The sequence below is a fragment of the Myotis brandtii genome, unplaced genomic scaffold (genome assembly GCF_000412655.1).
Source record: "Myotis brandtii unplaced genomic scaffold, ASM41265v1 scaffold967, whole genome shotgun sequence".
In the NCBI taxonomy this organism is placed as follows: domain Eukaryota; kingdom Metazoa; phylum Chordata; class Mammalia; order Chiroptera; family Vespertilionidae; genus Myotis; species Myotis brandtii.
In genome coordinates this window covers 212,293-234,358 of record NW_005372006.1, presented here as the reverse complement: position 1 = coordinate 234,358, position 22,066 = coordinate 212,293, and the positions used below count along the sequence as shown (strand labels likewise).

Genomic DNA, 22,066 nt, shown 5'->3' with positions numbered 1-22,066 from the left:
ACCTAGAATGTGGAGCTTGCTACCCTCACTTGCAGCAAGAACTTTTCAAACACTTTTTTGTTTGAAATGAAGATTTCACAGCTAAAGACAAAACCTAAAGAACAAAACACTGCTGTAGTTAGAACACACCAAGATATTAGCACGACATTTATTTTACAAGATCTCAAAATACTTATGTGTGTGAGAGAAATATGGGCTTACTACTCTTAAGTAAAATTAAATAAATCTAAGTGGTTAAACCACAGTAAACTGCTGTCAGTTTAAAGTGAAAAAACTCTGGAGTGATCCCGAGTGGAAGAAAACTGCGATACAGCAGACACAAAAGCAGGGTGGGGAGGACTTTTAGAAAAAAAGTATCATGCTGTCCAACTAAGTGATTCTGAGTTGTCTCACTATGTATGATGGAATTTCTTATAAGATCCTTATAGGTGAACTACGGTTATCAAGTTTGCTGGATAGATAACTTGGGATAGCAGATACAATGGATCAAAATAAAGATCTTCATATCTAATGATGAGCTGAATATTACACAACAAACATAGTAGGTGTCAAAGTAAAGTCTTTGACACCTACGTAAGTACAGACTGAAGATTAAAAGCTCAATGAGTCCAAAATGTAATAAGGCTGGCAAAGAAGGCTACTACTAAAGTAGCAGAAAAAAAACGCAGACGGGAAGCAAGAGTTTAATTCATTTTCTGGTCAGATGACAGGGAGAGTCTAAAACTAGAGAATAAACAGAATAAAGACAATGGGAGTGGTTCAAGATGAAGTTACCCCATGGTAATGGGGACTGATGCATTCACTAAAAGCCTTTCATGGACTATTTAACCCAGGGGTCCTCAAACTACGGCCCGCGGGCCACATGCAAATACAAATACTGTATTTGTTCCCGTTTTGTTTTTTTACTTCAAAATAAGGTATGTGCAGTGTGCATAGGAATTTGTTCATAGTTTTTTTTTTTAACTATAGTCCGGCCCTCCAACGGTCTGAGGGACAGTGAACTGGCCCCCTGTTTAAAAAGTTTGAGGACCCCTGATTTAACCTAAAAGAAAAACTTTCCCTCCACTAATTCTACCACTTTACAGGACAATATTGGGCAATACTGTAACTTTTTTGTAGAATTTTTCATATCAAACTTCATAAAAGAAGTGTATGTTTTACATCTTATAATTTAGTTGCCATTTTTTCAAATACCAATTCTTATAGCAAATCGCCATTCTTACTTTTCTTTTCCTTTTTCTTCTCATCTTTCTTCTCTTCTTCTTCACCTCCAGCTCCAAGTAAGGTAAAAATAATTCCAGTTTGAGAATTTATACCTACAGCAGTAACTACCATTCTTCCAGAGCCTTCCATTACATGAGTACCTACAACAGAAAACTTGTTTACTTATTTAAATAGATTTTTCCTCCTATCACCAAATTTCAAATTTTAGTAACATTGTCTTTAATATCCTTAATATTTAATAAAATGAACTCAAAGAAAACATTAAACAAAACCTAAATTCTTATGCTTAAGGTTTTAACTCTGTAATCACTCATATCTGAGTTTAACACAACTCGACCAACTCATTTATCATTGGGCTAATTATAACATCTCAAAAAATGGCTACAACAGATCTAGAGTGAGACTCAAGCCTATAAATGCAAAGTGCTCAGCACAGTGCCTGGAATTTGTTGAAAATAAATGCTCAACTTAAAAAATTCTATCATCATCATCATCATCATCAGGGCCTTTTCCCGAGAAATGCATTGTTCAAAAAAGAAACGTGCTTATAACCAAAGGGATTCCACAGCAACAGATGCCCCATTTCCCACACTCAACCCCACAACCTCTACCTAACCCAGACCCTCATCCCAGTCTGCCAAGATTACCACAGCAGCCTCGTAGGTACCTAAATCTATGTTTATAGTTCATCCCGAAATGTTTTAATCTTCCCAAAATGTGATTTTTGTCTTAAACCTCTCATAGCTCAAAAACTTCTGAGGCTATACTGCCCACTGGACTAAGTGCAAGATCACCTTGAGATCAACCAAGCTTTCAAACCTTTCACCCACTACTTCAATATAACATTCCATTACAGAAAGCTAGGGAGCAGACATGGGAATACTGATTCAATTGAGACCACCCCTGACAACAATGTCCAGAGTTGGCAGACATGTTTATTCTTACTTCCTAGAAACATGCCCAAGGTTATACCACTATTAAATGGCAAGGCAAACATTCAACCCTGCTCTGTCAGAGGACAGAGGACATAATCTTCTTACAATGTAATGCTGATAAGTTTGTTTACAGTTCTTCAACTGTACCTTTTATCAATCGCTAAAAGGCTTCCTACCTCTCTAATATTTTGGAGAATTTTAAGTAGCTTTTGAAACTTAACACTTTTTTTAAACACTCAAGTCTTCTTCAGTTATCACTTATTTATTTGATCTCCTAGTTCACAGCCACTGGGAGGACAGGGTCTACAGCACCTACCACCATCTTATGTAACAAGTCAATGCTCAAAGGTTATTTGCTAAATCTATATATATAAAAGCCTAAGCGACCTTTCCACCATTTGACCAGTAGCTATGATGTGCACTGACCACCAGGGGACAAATGCTCAACACACAGGTATGGAAACATGGAACAGACTGATGAATCTCAAAGGGAAGGGAGGGAGAGGAGGGCGGGAATAAATTAATCCAAGATCTTATATGCATACCAGAGGCCCAGTGCACAGATTTGTGCACTGGTGGAGTCCCTCGGCCTGATCTGCGGGGATTGGGCTGAAACTGACAGTCTGACATCCCCTGAGGGGTCTGGGATTGCGAGAGGGCACAGGCCAGGCTGAGCGACCCCACCGGTGCACCATCCATGCATCAGGCCTCTAGTAAAATCATAAGGCATATGTGCTTACTTCAGTACTTAAGAATTTTAGCTATCAATTATGGAGTAAAATATCCAATAAGAATTTTTTAGGCCTTTGATTTTCTTGCTTTAACAACCTATATTCTAAGTATTTCACTAATTATTAGTTTCTTTGCCAGTGAAAATGCAAGGGAAACAATAAATGAAATTTAGGACAGCAAAACAACATTTATTGGGCAAGCACTATGTGTAAAAGACAGTTTGTTTCTTTTAAAAATTCTGGCTTTCAGATGATGTAAATGTTTTATGTTTTGTTCTTCCTTACCACAGGTAATCATATGTTGGCAATTAATGTGCTCAAAATAAACAGTTTTTGTTCTAGCCATAGCCCCACTGCTAACTAAAAACTGCTTTTAAAGATCTAAATTTAAGAAGCCAAGAACAGCAGTGAGAGATGGCATCATGAGAATAAATTTAAAAATAAATGCATTTCATGTTTTTTAGTACATTTTTGGAATAGGGAAATAAATACAGAAAAACTTTCCCACCCGTATTGCGATAAGGGACTCTACAAAGCTATTTCAATCTTTTCCTAAGCATGGAAAATTTATAGAGTTTCCTTGGTATATTTGGTGTGTTAGGAACCTGAGTCTACATAAACTTACCAGCCATTTCTGTAAAAACAGGAAAGGACCAAAGTTCAGTTAAAGGATTTCAACCTGAAGAGTTAAGCACTAGGTAAATAAGCCAGATGTACATAAAAGTCCATGAGTAAAAATGGCAAAAGGGCAAGAGGAGACTAATTTAGTTCACCAAATACGGCCGTTAGTCTATGGCAGTGATGGCGAACCTTTTGAGCTCGGCGTGTCAGCATTTTGAAAAACCCTAACTTAACTCTGGTGCCGTGTCACATATAGAAATTTTTTTGATATCTGCAACCATAGTAAAACAAAGACTTATATTTCTGATATTTATTTTATATATTTAAATGCCATTTAACAAAGAAAAATCAACCAAAAAAATGAGTTCGCGTGTCACCTGACACGCGTGTCATAGGTTCGCCATCACTGGTCTGTGGAGATAATGTAGGTTACACAGCTTCCCTCTCCTTTGGAAATATTATATTTGTTTAACATTAAATACCGTTTCTTAGAAGTATGGCAAAGAATAAGTAAAATAAGTATACACTGTATGTAAATACATTATCATTATATAGTCAAAATATTTCTGTCTATTTGGAATAAAACACAAGCATATCAACATAAAGAAAAACCCAAATAGAGTACAAATGTTCTTAGTATAAAATATTGAAGGCACACAAGATTTAAAAAACAAACAAAATGATGTCTATATTACAATTGAAACTTTTACCCTATTAATAATGGTGTTCATAAATGTACATACATGTAATTACTGATTTTTTTGATAGTTTATTGATTTTTAGAGAAAGAGGAAGGGAAAGGGAGTGCAACATTGATTTAAGAGCGACAGATCAATCAGCTGTCTCTTGCACACTCCTCCCCCCGCTCCCCCCAGCCCCGGGATTAAGCCTGCAACCCAGGAATGGGCCCTTGACTAGGAATAGAACTAGCAACCCCCAAGTGCATGGGATGATGCCCAACCAACTGAGCCACACCAGGCAGGGCTAATTACTCTGATTTTTAGTGGTGTGATGTTCTGCAATATCCTTTTTTGGCACATATTTTCAAATCTTAAAAAGGTAATAATTAAACTTAGGTATGTGCCCCAAAATTGTGAATCTAACTTAACTGACTAATCCTTGCCACAGGTTTGACTTTGGTTTCAGTAAAACCATGTTCAACCAATTGAAATACAAAATTCACAGAGAATAACTGAAAAATTATAGCTGTCAAGTTTTTGAATAGTTACGTTAGTAAGAATCTCCTCACCACATATATAAAGTGTTAGCATTTCACTAACATCTGAAAATAATAAAAGACAAATGGACAACTTGCTTCCTCCAAACTCTAGTATAGTTCAATTACTAGAAGGCAGCTTGTTTATAATTATTCCCATCATCCCACTTCATTTCCAGTTAACCATAGGTCAAGCTATCACAGTCAGGCTGTTATAAGAATCTCTCAAGTAGACAACCACCTCCTCCCTTTTTCAAACAGAGTACTCTCACCCATACAAATCCTTCCTTTTCCTATTCTCAGAACATGTCTTAACCATGTGCAAATGTAATCCTGCTTAGTAGATGTGGTGCTACTCCTGGACCTACTGTAGATTAATCATATAATCTTTGAGAAATAGTTTATTTTTCAGACTTTGTCCTCAGTAATTTAATGCGGGAGTGGGATTAGCTTTAAAGATTTTATCAGTTCTGAAAAACACACACAAAGCAATAACAACAGTCCTTTGTAGACCATCATAGACAATTCATTGATTTGCTTTAAACAAACACATTCTTCAATTTTATACTTCAACAGGCCATATTTTAGTTTTATCATTAGACTGAAATTAGCTTATACTGACTCTCAAATATCTTGATTTTTTTTTGGCTGTTACCTCATTTGTAAAATATAGCTTTGGATTCAAAGATCTCTAATGTCTTCAACAACTTACAAAAAATAAAAATAAAAATCACTAAGGATTATAAAGATTAAGCCAGCACAAAATCTATAATCCTCTTCACATTATTGGCTTTTAGGGAAACTGTGTTTGATGACAATGGTATACAGTTGTGAGGGAGAAAAAAGTTAGAAGTTATAAAAGAAATTCATACCTGATAAAAGTAAGGGATCCTTATCTAAAGACTTTCTAACATGATCAGATTCACCAGTCAATGAGCTTTCATCAATTTTAAGATCATTGCCTTGAATAAGTATGCCATCAGCTGGAAGAAGATCACCTAAAACAAAAAACAATAGTATGCTAAACTGTGAACATGATTATAATAATTGTACATCTAGTGTCAGAGCTATTCTCTCTTCTACTTACCATATTTCACTTGAGCAATATCTCCAACAATAATGTCAGCTACAGGTATCTGAATGACCTGACCACCCCTGATGACTGTGAACTTCTGTTCTTGTTCAATTCGACTCTGCAAACCCCTAAACTGTTTCTCCTTACTCCAGTCATTGAAAGCCGTCACCAGTACCACACATACTACTGACAAGAGGATTGCAGCTCCTTCAATCCAACCAGTTTCACCTTCACCTTCTTCCTCTCCAACAGAAACTTCTCCACAAACTATTTGGAAAGAAAGAAAATGCTCATCAAAAAGGATTCTGAATTGATGGCAATAGCATGTAATAAGTTAATTATGAGCTTTATATACCTAGTTAATTTTACTCATAACTCTAAACATCTCACTGAACTCAAAGCACTCTGTAATAACAAAAATGTTTACTATGTCAATGTCAAGTTCCCTGCCTCTGAAGGTTCTCAACCTCAGGACAGGGAGGCACTCTAGGGCACTACTTAAGAGTAAGGACTGGAAAAATTTAAATCCCAACCTTAAGGCAAGTTACTTATTTCTGAGACGTGGCTTCTTCATCTGTCCAATTAGGATACCACCATTAGCCTAGTGTTGTGGTGAAAATTCAATGAGAGGACATCTGAAAGTAGGTAGAGCAGTGGCTGAGACATCCTGCACACTCTATCAATGGTAAATGATATTTATAATTACATGGGGTAGGCAAGACACACATGAAAAGTATTATGTGCTACCCAAGAATATATTTACTATATTAATTTTACTGGAATATGATCAAATATTGGCTTTTATAACATGAAAAGTTAAGAAAAGTGCTACTTATTGACTCAACTATTTGAGCACCTACTCTGGTGCCAGATACCATTTTGGGAGCTAGGGATACAGCTGTGAAAAAGACATACAAGCTTCCTCTCCTCACAGAAACCATACTCATATTGGTAGGTATGAAAGAAGTATGAAGAATTCAGATAATAAAACACAAATAATTAACATCAGATATTGTAAGTGCCATGAAGAAAATAAAACTTGGTGACGTGCTTACAAATGAAGAAAGAGGGCTAATTATGCCTGGATGAACAGGAAAGGCCCCTCTGAAGTCTCCATGACATTTGAGTGAGGAGCCAAATGATAAACAAAAATTAATCACATAGCTTGAAGGGAACAGCATTCCAGGGACAGATTAAAGAAAATACAAAGGCTCTATGGAAGAAAAGAGTTCAAAAAAAGAGGGAAAAAAAATCAAAAACTCGAAACTGTAGAGTCAATAATGGTGAAGAAAGAATAATGTAACAGTGCTTCTTGGACTTTGGGCTGTAATTTATTTGTGAGTCTAAAATCAATTCAGTGGCTCGTGACCAGCATTTTGAAAAATACTGAAATAGTAAAACAGAAAAGTAGTAAAGATACGTATGGTTTCTTGAAAGCTTACTTTGGTTATTTATAAATTCTTATGAAGGCATATGCTCTTCCGTGTTCCTATATAAGTTCTTTCTTAATTGAGGGTTGAGCTGAAATCTCTGAAAGTCTATAGTTCTCTTAGGACAGGCAAACAGGAAAAAGATGATTCAGAAGAAAAGAATGAATAAACGAATGACACTAGAAATGATTAAAGCATATTCCAGAATAGTGAGCATGGACAGAAGAGGATGTTGAATAAAGATTAACCTGGGAATTATGTGGGACAGATGCAGGGAGAGAAGACAGAGGCTAGAATAAGACCAAAAGGATGATGTGAATATTCACAAAAAAATTTGCCTCATATTTCATGAATGTGTAGTGGAATTTTTCAAAGACTGCATTATATGTGCTAATACAATAAAATGAGTAAAGAAGCAGAAGAGAATCCAGTTATCTTCAATTAAGCCAGACAGTAAAGAGATAAAATAAAAAAAACCACTATTCTTTTCATGATTTCATAGCTTCATTAATAACAATTAAACATAGTAATTATATTTATTAAAACAATACTTAATTATTTTAAAGTGCATTGCTAAATATTTTTTAATTTCTCAATTTTAATTCAGAATACAGTAAATATCTACAGATATAACTCACATAATCAAAGCTCTCTGGAGTCCTCAATACTTTTTGGAGCGTAAAGGGGTCCTGAGACCAAAGATTTGGAGAACCACAGTAGTATATACACTGGTGACTAAAGATTTCTTTCTGATATGGTTTATAGTGCTTCTTTTTACACCAAACTGTATCAGCAAGAAATTTTGATAATTCAGATTTCTATGACTGTAGATTTGCGATTAATGGATTTCCTTTTAAGCAAAGTACTACGAGACTTAGTGTTAAAACACAACATGATAAAAGATACATGAAGTACATTAATAAATGTTAAAAAGAATAAAATACAAACACTAAACAGCTTCTCAGCATGGAGCAAATATATCTTTATATGTTTTATTAACACCTTCTAGTAGATTCTGAGTCTCTTTAAAGGGCCTTATGACACTGGCAACTCTAGATCATCTTCCTAGTTGGATCTAATACTAGTATCTCCTTAAGCAAATTTGGGAAAGGGTCTGCAAATGAAGCAGTCCCAATTCCATGAAGATTTGCCTTGACCTTATTAGTAACAAAATCCAGTCCTGCTGAAAATATTTTTCTTTTTTTAAAAAAAATATTATTGATTTTTAGAGAGGAAGTAAGAGGGATAGAGAGATAGAAACATCAATGAGTGAGAAACATCATCGATTGGCTGCCTCCTGCATACCCCTACTGGGATGGAGCCCTGACTAGGAATTGAACCAGTGACCTCTTGGTTCATGGATTGACGCTCAACCACTGAGCCACACCAGCCAGGCAAAAATATTTTTCTTTAGTTTTCTTATAGTCTTGGGGGGAAAAAATGTTAAAAGTAAAAAGCTTTTTTTATAATTTCTTTATTGATTAAGGTATTACATATGTGTCCTCATCCCCCCATTACCTCCCCAATACCCCCTCTCATAAAAGTTTTTAATAATCTGCTAACTCACTCAATTGTAGCATACCAATTCCCAGTACTCTATAATGACAGTTGTGTAAACTGAACATTAATGATTTTTGCTATATGTTGCTAAACATGATATGACCTTCCTTTTCAGATAAAAAGACATACATTTATACATCCTCACACCTACCAACTCAACGCACACATATACGAACACACACAGACACATCTACACAAAAACATTTTTAAAATATGACAGGATAAGTATATCAAAATGGTATGGCAATAATCTCTAAGAAGTGGGATTTTCAGTGAGTGTTACTTCCTCTAAATTTTCATATCCCTCCTAATACTCCCATCGCAAAATATGTATTATTTTATTGCATTATTTAATAAACACGTCTTTAAAATAAAAAGTTTTTGAAATAATTTGACTTAGTACTGACAAGAATATTGCCTAAATCCTTTCTTAGCTACATCAATTATTGTCAGCCACAGGCCATTTCGCCCCCTTTGGGATACTGGGCAATGTCTGGATACCTGTTTGATTGCATTCTCTTGGGAAGTGGTCTAATTAACATGGCAACAAAAAATGTTCAGTGCAAAATGTCATGTGTTGCTGCTGAGAAACCCTGATCTCAGATAAATGGTATTATTCTGTGACCAACTTTCTTCAAAGGAAAAAAAAAGTTTTCACAGGAGCTGTAAGCATACCTTTGAAGAAATTACTTTAAATGATTACCTAAGTCAACTTTTAGAGTTAGCAAATACACATTCAAGTCTTCATAACTTGAAAGGCACAAGAATGAAACTTTCACAAATAAAAAATATTTTGGTGAATCACTTTTCAGATATATAAAATACTATTGGTTCACTTTATAGCTATTTAAATATACTGCCAAAACCCAAGCTAGATTTGCTAGCAGGTGTAGAATATACTGTCAGAAATACCCATTTTAGCCGAAACCGGTTTGGCTCAGTGGATAGAGCGTCAGCCTGCGGACTGAAAGGTCCCAGGTTCGATTCCGGTCAAGGGCATGTACCTGGGTTGCGGGCACATCCCCAGTAGGGGGTGTGCAGGAGGCAGCTGATCGATGTTTCTCTCTCATCGATGTTTCTAACTCTCTATCTCTCTCCCTTCCTCTCTGTGAAAAAAATCAATAAAATATATTAAAAAAAAAAGAAATACCCATTTTAAAATACATGTTTTAAATGGAGAAGAAATTTAAAAGAGAAATGAAGGCCATAGAAAGGTGGGAGAAAAACAAAACCATTTGTAGCTACAAGTTAAGGTAGATCTACCATTCCAGTGTATTTTTCACTCGTCAGGATACTTTGTAGTATAAACATTTCTTGAATGGCAAGGAAATTACCCAAATTATGAACATAACAACACATTTTAAGAACTTCAAAAGTAGTGGACTGGGGAAGAGAACAGAATTTTGCATTCATAATGATTTCCCAGGAGATTTTAAAAAATCCAAATAAAAAATTATTTTACAATAGTGCTCTAAAAAACTTGAAAACAGTGATGGTACAGGCCATATCATATATTTAACCTGTCTCACTGTAAAATGGAGGTGACGCTACTATGTCATAGGGTTGTGAAAATTATCTGAGGTAATATATTTCAAGAACTACTAAAGGCACTGGGCACTGTTAGAATGGTGTCTGGTACATAGCAAACAGTCAATAAATGCTGGTCTGCTATTATTATTATGTATTAGGTAAGCTAATGAGCTTAAATTAGCATCACATATCAAACTCTTTTTTTTCCACCCCAATTTACTTACGTGCATTGTTCCCTTCTGGAGGTCGATAAAAAGAAAGGCCCAGTGATACTATGGCTGCAATTTCTAATATAATTAAAGTGACATCTTGTAATGCTTCCCATACTAACTGAAGAAAGGTTTTTGGCTTTTTAGGAGGTATAAAGTTCTTTCCAAACACTGTTTCTCTTCTTTCTATATCTACAGGGTTTCCACTTAAACCTAATAAAAAGAAACAAGATTTCAGTAAACAGTTTTACTATTTACAAATGAAAATATTTTATTAAAAACATTCATTCTTTACACTTTAGATTCTGATTCAAAAGGCTCTATCAGAAAGGTTTATTTTTGTGCATTAGTCATGTTCAGAATTTAAATGCAAACATGTGCAGTGCTTTAAAATTACATTTTAAGTAAGATAACTCAAAATTAAATTAACAATTTTCACTTTTCCAAACTGCTTATTTTTATACTATTTTATTCCACCTTGTAGACTGCTAGAGACCAGAACTGATATGACACTGATCATTTTTATATTGGAATTAAACATTTCCATGATCTTTACTGATGATGTTTTCCCTCCCCAAATAGAGAACTATATAAAGATATTTATTTTGCTTTACTTATTGCATCTTGGTTAACTTAATCAGTGAACACCTTTGATTTTCATTTATATTTACTGAAGAACAATGAAAAGCCAATCTATCACAAGCTCTAGCACTTCTCTTACCAAAATGTCTGTTACACTTGGATTGATAAAAGATTTGCAAGTCCCAAAAAACAGGAGACTTAGAATGACCTTTATTTCAAGTTTTACTTAGGATTTATTTCCAATTGAAGAAATATTGACTGAGTGCACTTACTGTCACTGTAAGGAACATAGTATTATGCCTAGTGTGTGGAATTAGAAAGTTATGAGGGATAGATTAAGAGAGAGTTGGGTGAACATCAATTTTTCATCCTATCAAACAAGTCCTCCTCTGATTTAACCTGTTGATCCTGTCAAACCTAAATATATCCAAATTTGCTCATGCAAAGTATGTACACACATTACTGTGAGGGTATGAACACACAGCAGTTTTCCTTAGTCGGTTTAAGAATATCAAAGAAGGGGGCAGAGATACCAGGGTGATATGACTTTTAATTTATCACCACAAATTTAAATTTGTAATTAATTTCAACTGTTTTGGGGAGGGGGGCAAGAACACATTCTAAGAGAACATGAAAGGAGGAGGACAGGAAAACAGATTACTAGAAGGCTCTGGGTTTTAAGTGGTTTAGCTTTTAATCTCAATGCAGAGGCAGGTGGAAAGTACAAGAGAGAGAACAAAGCAAGTATATTGTTAGAATACACAATGAGAAATAAACATATAGATTTTAAAGTGATTATTTACTTTGTTAAAGGTACCAAAACTATGCCGGAGCATGTTTTCACTAGCAGCTCTAACAAAGTTAGTCCATGCTGGGCAGCACAGAAAGCATGTTAGATTTCTGATGACAAAAGTCATCAACGGAAAGCTTCCACACAGCTCTAGGCTTTGAGGCAGTGTCAGTGGAAAGAAAGGCAGTGAAGGATTGCAGCAATTGTTATTAGGTGGAAAGGCATTATGAGAAGAAACGTGCAAATTATAATTCAGAATCCACACTGTTTCTTCAGACTAGAGCAGTGATGCCCAATCACACCTGGCTGCATACTGTTAACAATGATCCCTGGTTCATTGGATGACAGGAAAAATCAATGCAGTAAGGTTTTCCACAAAAGTTTTTTTTTGTTTGTTTTAAAGAAATATACTTTGAGATGCTGTTCTGAGATTATGTGCTTGCTGCTTTTCAGATTAATGTCCTTTTTTTTTAATGAAAGATTATTAGATAGTGGGTAAGTATGCTTTATGTATCAATGCCCTTACTAGCACACAAAAAATAAAAGACTGCTATTTCTCCTCCTGTTAGTCTTCAACGTTTTCTAAGAAATTTGTTTGAAGATATTGCAATGTTCTACCAGTTTAGCTCACACTTAACAGAGCTCAACATTAATTACATATACAACACAGGTAGTTTTAAGTAACACCACTGTAACTATAAAAATAATTCATCAAAAACTTACATTGGTTATAACAAGGGGCAATATTTTATGTTAATGCTGAAAAGAACAACCATAGAGCGAAAGACAGCTTAAAAATTTGCCCTAGAGGGAATCTGCCCTAAAGCAGCTGGTCTTCAAGGTTATTATAATTCTTCTATCACCACTCATACAAGCACACACCTGGGCCACTACACCAATCAAGCGGTCTGGTTCAGGAATTAGAAGACCTACGTTCCAGTCCATCTACTGAAATCCTGTGCAAGTCACTTAACTTCCTTGGGGGTGGAGAGAGGGCATTCGCATTTGTTAGTATAACGTAAGGTTATTTTGAAGAACCAAAGGAAAAGGTACGCAGTATATGTATCATAAATGATCGGGTAACAGAGTTAAGAAAAGGGGAAGTTACAACATGAACACTACAGATTTATTCTAAGTGCAATGGAAATCACAAGAGCAGAAGAAAAAGGCCAGTTGAGAGGCTGTTGGGTTCAAAGTAAGAGATGATGGTGCACCTGGGTTTTAGAGGTGGGGCAAACTGACTAGATCTGCCAGGTGTCTTGCAAGAAGATCAGATAAAATTTGCTGAAGGATAGGGTATGGATGAGAGAAAAAATAAAGATGTCACCTAGATTTATTTTTTGGGTGGTCCACGCATTTAGGTGGATAGATGGTAGAGACATTTACCAAGAAAGAGCAGGCTTGGGAAATTGCAGAATTGGGTGGAAATAGGGAGGCAGGAGTTAATGGTTCTGTTTTACAGGTTTACACATGAGATGCCCATTAAACACACAAGCGAAGAAGTCTAGAAGACAGCTGGCTATCTGTATTCGGAACTCAGGGAGAGATCTGAGTCAAAGTCATCAATATACAGGGAGAGATCTGAGTCAAAGTCATCAAGCCCAATAAGAGCTTCTGGAAAGCTAGACGAAGTAGACAAGAAGAGAGCAGGGCTGAGGCAAGAACCTTTGAACAATGCAACATTTGGTGATCAGATAGGGAAAGAGAAGCTAAAAACAACTAAGAAGAAAGAGAAGGGTGTGGAAGGGTATATGACTCATAAACAGGTTCATGCAATAGTAGGAAAGTCTAGGAAAGAAGAGTTTTTTAAAAGTAGAAGATAATATAGCTGACTGTATCAATGGTGTTACAAAGGTTGAGTAAGATGAAGGTAGAGAACAGACAACTAGCTTTCACTAGACAGAGAGACTGGTGACTTTGATAAGGAATATTCCAGTGGAGTGGTATGTAAAGAAAGTCTGATAAGAAAGAACTGAACAGAGGATGAAAATGAGTAAGTGGAAACAATGAGTATCGATAACTTTTTTCCAGGAGTATGATGCAATGGGGAGAAATAAAGCAGTGAAGGTGAATTAAACTGGGTAAATACAACCCCATTTTGCTTTTTAAAAGATGAGTGATAGATATTAAGGCAAGTTATTTACCATGGAAATAATAACGTAGAGACACTGATGATACAGGAGACACAGACTAGTGCTCAAGTAAAGCCTTTAAAGAAGCAAGAGGGAACAGGATCCAGGGCATGGGTGTTAGTCTAGTATAGGTGCAGGAAGAGGCTGCCACTGTGAGGAGAGAGAAAGCAGACTTTGTGGGGAAGAGATTTAGCTAAGCTGGTGGAACTGGTAATTAGACCTACCTGGTCTGAGTTATAAAACTAGAGTAGATATAATATAAAATCGTTTAGGACCACTTATGAATAAACATAGTGAGAAATCCTCTGCCTAGTCCTGTTGGCTCAGTTGATTGTGGTGTTAGTGGCAATGAGGCCAAGGGCAGGCATTGCATTGATCTCCTTATGGCCCAGTTCACTTCACAAACAAGTAACAACATCAAAAGCAGCCTCAGAATTATATGCTTCTGGGTTCTGGATTCACCATGTGGGAAGTATAAATAAAAAGCCTCTATGTATTCTATAAATAGATAATGGCTTAAGAATATTGTTATATATTTGAAAAGGACATAATATGGAATAAAATGCAAATTGTATCAACAGGGTAATGTTTTACAAGAAAATGTAGCATCCCAACTGCTGGGACTAATAAAAACATGTCTCAATTTAGGAAATGAAGAGGGGAGACTACTGGAATGTAGTAAGCAGGGAGGCTGAACTGAAAATCATGGCTAATACAGAGTACACACTATAGTCTTATCAAATTCTGTACTTGAAATTAGGTCCTATTTGTATGTGTGCATGTGTCTGTGTGTGGTGTGACAGTGATGGTGGCAGCAGCTGCTCTGACTTCTCTAAGTGAGGGCCACAGGAAAACATACAGACCTAGAGAGCATGCAACAATATTTTTTAATGTTCCTTCTTCTTGGGAAACAGACTATTACTCCTATCTTATCACCAATTTCAAAAGACAAGGAGACCAACCCCACTCAAAATTTCAGAATTACTGGTCTAATGTCAAACTTACACATTTGTTCCCAAATGCCGACCTACTGCAAGCCAGGCACTGTGATGGGCACTAAGCACAGGGAAATGAGTCCGACAGGACGTCTTTCTCGAACACCTGCCCTCAAGAAACTCAGTTTTGTAGGGCAGACGTGACGAGCAACCAGTTAATCACAGCTCAGTGTGTTGAATGTTAGGATGGAAGTGCTGAGCATGTTTTAGGAGCACACAAAGGGAACTGGAATCCAAAATTTAGGAGGTGGGGGTGAGTAAGGGAATTCCAAGATACCTAACTTGAAATCTTAAGAATAGTTTAGAGATAAGCAGTTGTAGGAAGGATGAGGTAAAGTGTTGTAGGTGAAGAGAATAGTACAGTAATAATATGTATGAGACCCAGAAACAAGAGTGACCTTGGCACAACAGTAGTTAAGAAAACTGAAGACTTCGCTATGCCCAAACACCGAGCAGAGAAGACAGAGTTGGAAAGAAGAGGTAAGGTTAGAGAGGTAAGTAGGAGTAGATCCCACAGAGGTTTGCTAACCGAAGTGAGAAGTTTGAATTTCATCCTAAGGGCAATGTGAAACCACGGCCAGCTGTAAGCAGGGAAGTGAAAGGCAGCATGGAGGAGACAGAAAAGACACCAGTTAATATGCTATTACCTGAGTCACCACAAGAGAAGACAGTGGCCTCAAACAGGGTAGTGGGGATGCAGAGAAGCAGACACCCTTGAGTGAAGACGTTAGGACTTAGAATTTTCAAGTCTTGTTGACAGAAGTAAGAGTGGGTGAAAGATTCCTGTCAAGGTCAAGGGGCCACCTCACAAGATGGATAACAGCTTCACTGGAAAGGGGAAAAAGAAAAGGATGCTTTCAGAAGGGAAAGGTTGAGAAAGTAAAGATTTCTAAAATGAATCAAGCTTTCAGCCTCAAAGCTCGGGTGAAAAACTTAGATGGCGGCTACAGATGTGGGAATCAACAGCAGACGACATGTGAAGTCTTAGGAGTGGATGACATCACCCAGGGAGAGGGTGTAGGTGAAGAGAAATGTGTGTAGATGAACAGAACCCGAGGCCCTGTCAACATCTAAAGAAAAGCATAGGAGCTGATGAGACTTGGCCAGATAGGAAGAAAGAAAACCCTAAGAATATAATGCTATGAAAGCCAGAACAGAATATTTTGAGAAGGAAATCAGTCTATTATACTTAGAAAACAAAATTTTAAAAAACCCCTAAAATTATGTTGTTTCAGACTCTTCAGGTACAACTTTATAAAATAATATGTATGCTACAAAGTTAGAGGAGTAGTCAGTGTTATAACTATCTTCAAGAGATTCATAAGCAATGAAAACTAGTGACCAGAGCAGGTATTAAATGTATAATTCTCTATTTCTATTACAGCAGCAATAAATTTCTAGGACAAGGTCATGCAGAATCATCAACATAAAAACCTTGTTAGTAACTCTATACACATATGAAAGCACCATGGCTGACATACCAGAGCCATGCAAATACTTGCTGAATGCCTGCAAGGCTGTGCCAATCTGTATAACCAAGTACAGACATCAGAGCATTCTTGTAGCAGCCAATAGGTCAATAATGACTTATTCTGGGCAAAGGGATGATTTTTTTGAGAGTTCCAATAGATTTTCACGTGTGAATGTTAGTTTTATTGTATTACAACATGAAGATGTGGTCAAACACCAATACTAACAGCCTAACTTCTATGAATGCAAATATAAACCATCATTTGAAACATTATGGAAACATTAGTCAGCAAGGGACAACTGCTGTTGACACTACTCTGCTTCCTACCACATACCTCTGTTTCTTTCTACCACTGTTTCCTTTCCTTATTTCCTTTGCTTTTTTTCTCTTCTACCTAATTTTAGCAGTTACCATTTTAAAAGCTTAGTGTCTCATTTGCTTTTTTGCTCTTCACAAATCCATGAAGCCATGCCTCTTACAGAATTCCACTCAGTACCTGTCTTGAATTTTTATAAATTCATTTTTACCCTTTGTTTATTGCAGTACAACTGAATGATAAAATGATACCAGAGCCAGAGATATGCATTCTAGGAATCTTATCATTTGAGAGTCTAGTCTATCATTCAATATAAAATATAATATGGATAACAGGAACACATTAAAATGGAAAAGATACCAAAAGCTAGTGTGAAATTAAAAGGATCAAGAAATATGATTTAGAATAGGAATAAGAAAGTAATGTCAGAAAACAATAAGGAGACAAAACAAAAACTGTAATGGTAACTTCACGCATTTAGGATGTTATTAACAAGTTATTTTGGCATAAAAGTACACCCTTGGATTCTGAGGACAAAATAGGTGCTTACTCTCATAGAAAAAACTAAAAATATGAAGTTACAAGTCTCAATTCCCGTGAACCTTGAAATGTATAGTTTTAATTCTTTTAAGAGTAAAGATGGCTAATCAGAACCACTGGGAAGTTTTTAATTTGAAAATCACATCTGGCTCAAAACACTTCCTATTGTTCAGGACGCATTCAGTAGGCTTCAAATCAAATCAAGCTAAAGGACTACTCTCCTAGAAAACGAGCAACAAATAGCATGCCAAATGACAGAGCACACAAATACAACTTCCTGAATAGGGTGTCTGTATTTTAAAGACTGATTGATAAACAGAAACTTAAATCAATTTTTTCCCATCATGTAATTCCTGTAGTCAGAGTACTTGCTGAGCCCGGACAGTGTAGCTCAGTGGTTGAGCATCGACCCATGAACCAGGAGGTCATCGTTTGATTCCTGTTTAGGGCACATGCCCGGGTTGTGGGCTTGATCCCTAGTAGGGGGAGTGAAGGAGGCAGCTGATCAATGATTCTCTCTCATCATTGATGTTTCTATCTCTCCTTTCCTCTCTCTGAAATCAATAAAATCATATTTAAAAAATAAGAAAAAGAAGATACTTGTTGAGAGGAAAGAACACAGGTACCTCTTTCTCAATATTCTTAACTCTTTCGTAAGGTGTATGAGCTGAACTTTTATAACAGGAAGTACACCAGAATAGTTAAAAGCATGATCCCTGTAGCTTGAATCCCTGCTCTGGTCGTATGAAATGTGAGACTTTAGATAAAGTCATGTAACCTTTTGGTGTTGTGGGTTCTTTGGCTGAAAAAATGAGTTAATATTTGTAAGTGCTAACAACCAATCTGGCACAAAAAGCATTATGTGTTATATGTCATTTTTGTTATGGTTTTTAAGGAATGTCTTAAGTTGCTCTTCCAGACTTTCTAGCAATCTAATATTGACAACCTCAATATATCTGATTTTCCTTCTCCACTCATTTTTCTCTAAAGTACATATCACTATCACACTGCACATTTCATTTAGTTGTCTTGTGATTTTGTCTCCCCCATGCAAAAATAAGATGGGAATTTTTGTTTTATTAATGAATGTGTGCTCAGAGCCTAAAAAAAGTACCTGCCACATAACATGCCTGATAAATACAATATTCCAGCAATTCTGAGATGCACATATTCTTACAATTTATTAACACCTCTGAAATTAGGATGTAATTTAATTATACTCTTAAATTATCTTACAATTAAAACTGCCAACACTAAATTTTTTTTAGAGATATATAAAATATATGACAATTAACAAGCTAGATTTGATGAAAGAATGTGTCAAGAAACAAATTAATGAATGAAAGAACTAAAGGGAAAGGTAAACTTTAGTTTTACCTAATCAAAATTCATGTACTTCGAAAAATTGTTTTATTTTTTTCTAGTACTTGTGTCTAGACCATTTCCTTGGATAGATAAACTTCTAGCAGATTATCCCTAATGATTCACTGATTATCATTTGCTTAGTTGATCAGTGATGAAATGTTCATTAGCTTTCTGAGTGAAATAGTTCCAAATTAAACTAAAACTATTACTTTGGAAATAATACTCTTGTCAAGACTGCTGCTGTTCTAATTCTTACAAATGTAAATACAAATGTAATGCATAAAATGGCCTTTTTCACATTCTTTAAACCAGAGGTCCTCAAACATTTTAAACAGGGGGCCAGTTCACTGTCCCTCAGACATTCCACACATGCGCACTGCGGGCCCGGGAGGAGTCGGCTGCTAAGCAGGACAGGCAGCGGCGGCAAAAACACCCGGCGGGCCGGATAAATGTTTTCGGCGGGCCGCATGTGGCCCGCGGGCCGTAGTTTGAGGATGCCTGCTCTAAACAATATTTAAATGGACAAGCTATATATAAACAGTGAAGACAACAGTTCACACAAACTTTAACAAATATTAAATTCACAATACTAGGAAGACGAGCAAGAATTTTCTAAGAATGAAAGAAGAAAAACTATTGCACACATTTATTTAAGAGCATAAAGCAGTAAAAATGCACACAAAATTTTGAGGGTTAAGTGGCAATATCCAGAGATTATTTGCAGCTTTCAAAATGTTGTCAAAGGGGTACTAAACCACCCCCTCCCCAAATTTAAAAAATGTACTAGATGCAACATTTTCAGTTAACTTAATAAACTTCACTAATTACATCAAAATCGATCTAAGGAGCACTGCAAAAAATAACAGCACAAAAGAAACTCCAGTGCAAACTAATGAAAATCATGTCTGAGAACACATCATGGAAGAGTAGTTAGTTATTAGAAGATAGGATTTTAATTAATAGCAGAGGAATACAGACATGCTTGGGGGAAAAGCAGTTAAATACAGATTTGAAACTGATTTTTGATTATCATTTTTATGAACATATATTGAGGGCTTTTTAAAACTGTTAATACCTCCTATCAATTTGGTGATTATGAAACATCCAACAATTAGGTTTTAGATTAAATGTAATTAAAGTATATATGGTTGACTTAATGAATAAAAACAGTGTATTAATGTGCAAATCTCTAAGGTGATCTAAAGTTAGCTAACATTTCAAAATAGATTTGCATAATGAATTCCAAATTTTGTCAAATTACTATCTGTTAATATCTATGGTTCTGTTCCTGATACTCTGAATTTATATGAACAACAAGAATCCCAGCTACCTTAAGATGCTACAGTATATTGAAGGAATAACTAAGAAGAGTTCATGTTTCTAGTGGTTCTGTCTTGAGGATAAGATCCAGAAAATCTGGAAGTTAACTGGTCTTGCAGAAAAAAGAACATACTCCAAGTGATGCAGAAAGTCCTTTTAGGATATGTGTGAATACTGATACTGTCTTCCTCAAGATTATGCTACCTCAGAGAAATCAAAGTAACTACCCACCACTGAAACAATGAGCAATTCACATAAATTATATAAACATTAAAAAAAATTTTAATATTATTTAAAATTCTTTAACAATTTTAGAAAAAACTTTTTGCTATTAATTTAAATTTTATCACAAGTAGTAGCATGGCATAAGATGTTTTAGGAAGAAAACATTAAGAAAAAGACTTCTGCATAATTTCTCTAGAATTGGCTTTGCAATAAAATATATACTAATATACTTTAAGTTTAAGCACTAATAATTTCCCAACCTTACTAAAATATAGTCACCACCAAACATTCATCTTCATGTATTCTCCCCCATCTTTTGAAACTTGAAACTACCTGACATTAATTTTATGTTCAACATGATCAATGTACAGAAAGCCATCCTCCTCAAACCATTTCAAAGACCATAATGTAAAGAAATCATAATGATTTTTCCTTTTTTGATTTCCCTAAAGAAACTTACTATAAGTCAAAATTAATGAAACTAAAGGCTTCTGTGAGCACAGAGAAATGAAACATATTTCCAAGATTGTTTAATATTTTTAATCAAAGGAAACACCTGCCCTGTCAAAAATTACCATGTACTCTCCATTTGCTTTAATACCATCTGAACTAATTATTCAAGTTTAGGTTAAAAACAAACCCGGTCAGGTATTAGCAGTGACAATTACTTTAGGTCATCTGGCAAAATGAGAATAGTGAGCAGGGCTTATTTCCACTGAATGCACTGAGAGTTTACCGAGCTTGGTTCCATATATTTGCTCAAGGAGAAAGACAATCTAGCTGTCATACACAAGCAGCAATAGTATGTACAACAGTACAAAATATTTCCTCCAGTCAACCAAAAATATATTAAGTAATTTACAACATTATTTCTTGATTTAAAATTATTTAAATGCACCAATCTAACAGTTAACATACCTTTAATGTCACTGAAATTATGGTATAAGCATTACAAAAGCCAAGACAATATAAACATGTTCATTTATGAGCCAAGTAAACAGTACTCTCCAGACAAAGAACTAAAATCAAATGCAATAAAACTCACCTTCATTGGGAGATGTTTTCAACCTGGTGCAAATTCCATAGACATCTCCATAGCTTTCCTGTATTTTTCGTAAAGCATCGGTAGACCTGAGATCCATGAGAACCCGCAGTTCTGCGAGCGTAATTCCAAAGTCTCCATCATGATTAGCTTCCTTCAAAGAGTTTTTAACTCCACTATATAAAACAGAGTTGTTTGCCATGTCGCCCATTACAAGTATAATTTTTTAGAAGGAAAATGTTTCCCAAAAGATTTTTAATTTTCACTTGATATATTTCCAAGATGGAAATCTTTTAAATATGAAAATCGTTCTTAAACCAAACACTCATTGTATGACTTTGTAAAGCAGCATCAGCATTTCCCAGAGAAGTATCTTGACCTTTGGCCCATGACTGGTTTCTTCACATCAATCATGAGATGTACACATCTGTAAGAAGAAAATACAAGTTACTAAAATCCATTTCAGAATATTGTGCATGTAAGCAAATGTCATCAGGTAAGCTAATCAGAAGTCTATCATTTAATTACTAGAGGCCCAGTGCATGAAATTTGTGTGTGTGTGTGTGGGGGTCTCCTCAGCCTAGCCTTCACCCTCTCCAATCCGGGACCCCTCGGGGGACATCCCTCTCACAATCCTGGACCGCTGGCTCCTAACCGCTCACCTGCCTGCCTTCCTGGTTGCCCCTAACTGCACCCCCCCCCCATGCCAGCCTGGTCACCTCCAACTGCCCCCCGCCCCCGGCCTGGTTGCCTCTCA

General features: G+C 35.9%; 1 protein-coding gene across 4 annotated transcripts in view; it reads right to left on the bottom strand.

The window, feature by feature from the left end:
- The window catches only part of ATP2B1 (ATPase, Ca++ transporting, plasma membrane 1), a 63,574-nt gene extending 41,838 nt beyond the window's left edge, over nt 1–21,736 (bottom strand). For all 4 annotated transcript variants that reach the window (XM_005886276.2, XM_005886271.2, XM_005886272.2 and 1 more), the window contains exons 1-5: nt 21,313–21,736; nt 10,547–10,744; nt 5,815–6,069; nt 5,600–5,725; nt 1,224–1,364 (exon numbers count right to left, since the gene is read on the bottom strand). In XM_005886276.2, the coding sequence (XP_005886338.1) occupies nt 1,224–1,364; nt 5,600–5,725; nt 5,815–6,069; nt 10,547–10,744; nt 21,313–21,520 (928 nt within the window). In that variant the 5' untranslated portion in view covers nt 21,521–21,736. The remainder of the gene's footprint in view (nt 1–1,223; nt 1,365–5,599; nt 5,726–5,814; nt 6,070–10,546; nt 10,745–21,312) is intronic.
- Between the last annotated feature and the right edge of the window lie 330 nt (nt 21,737–22,066).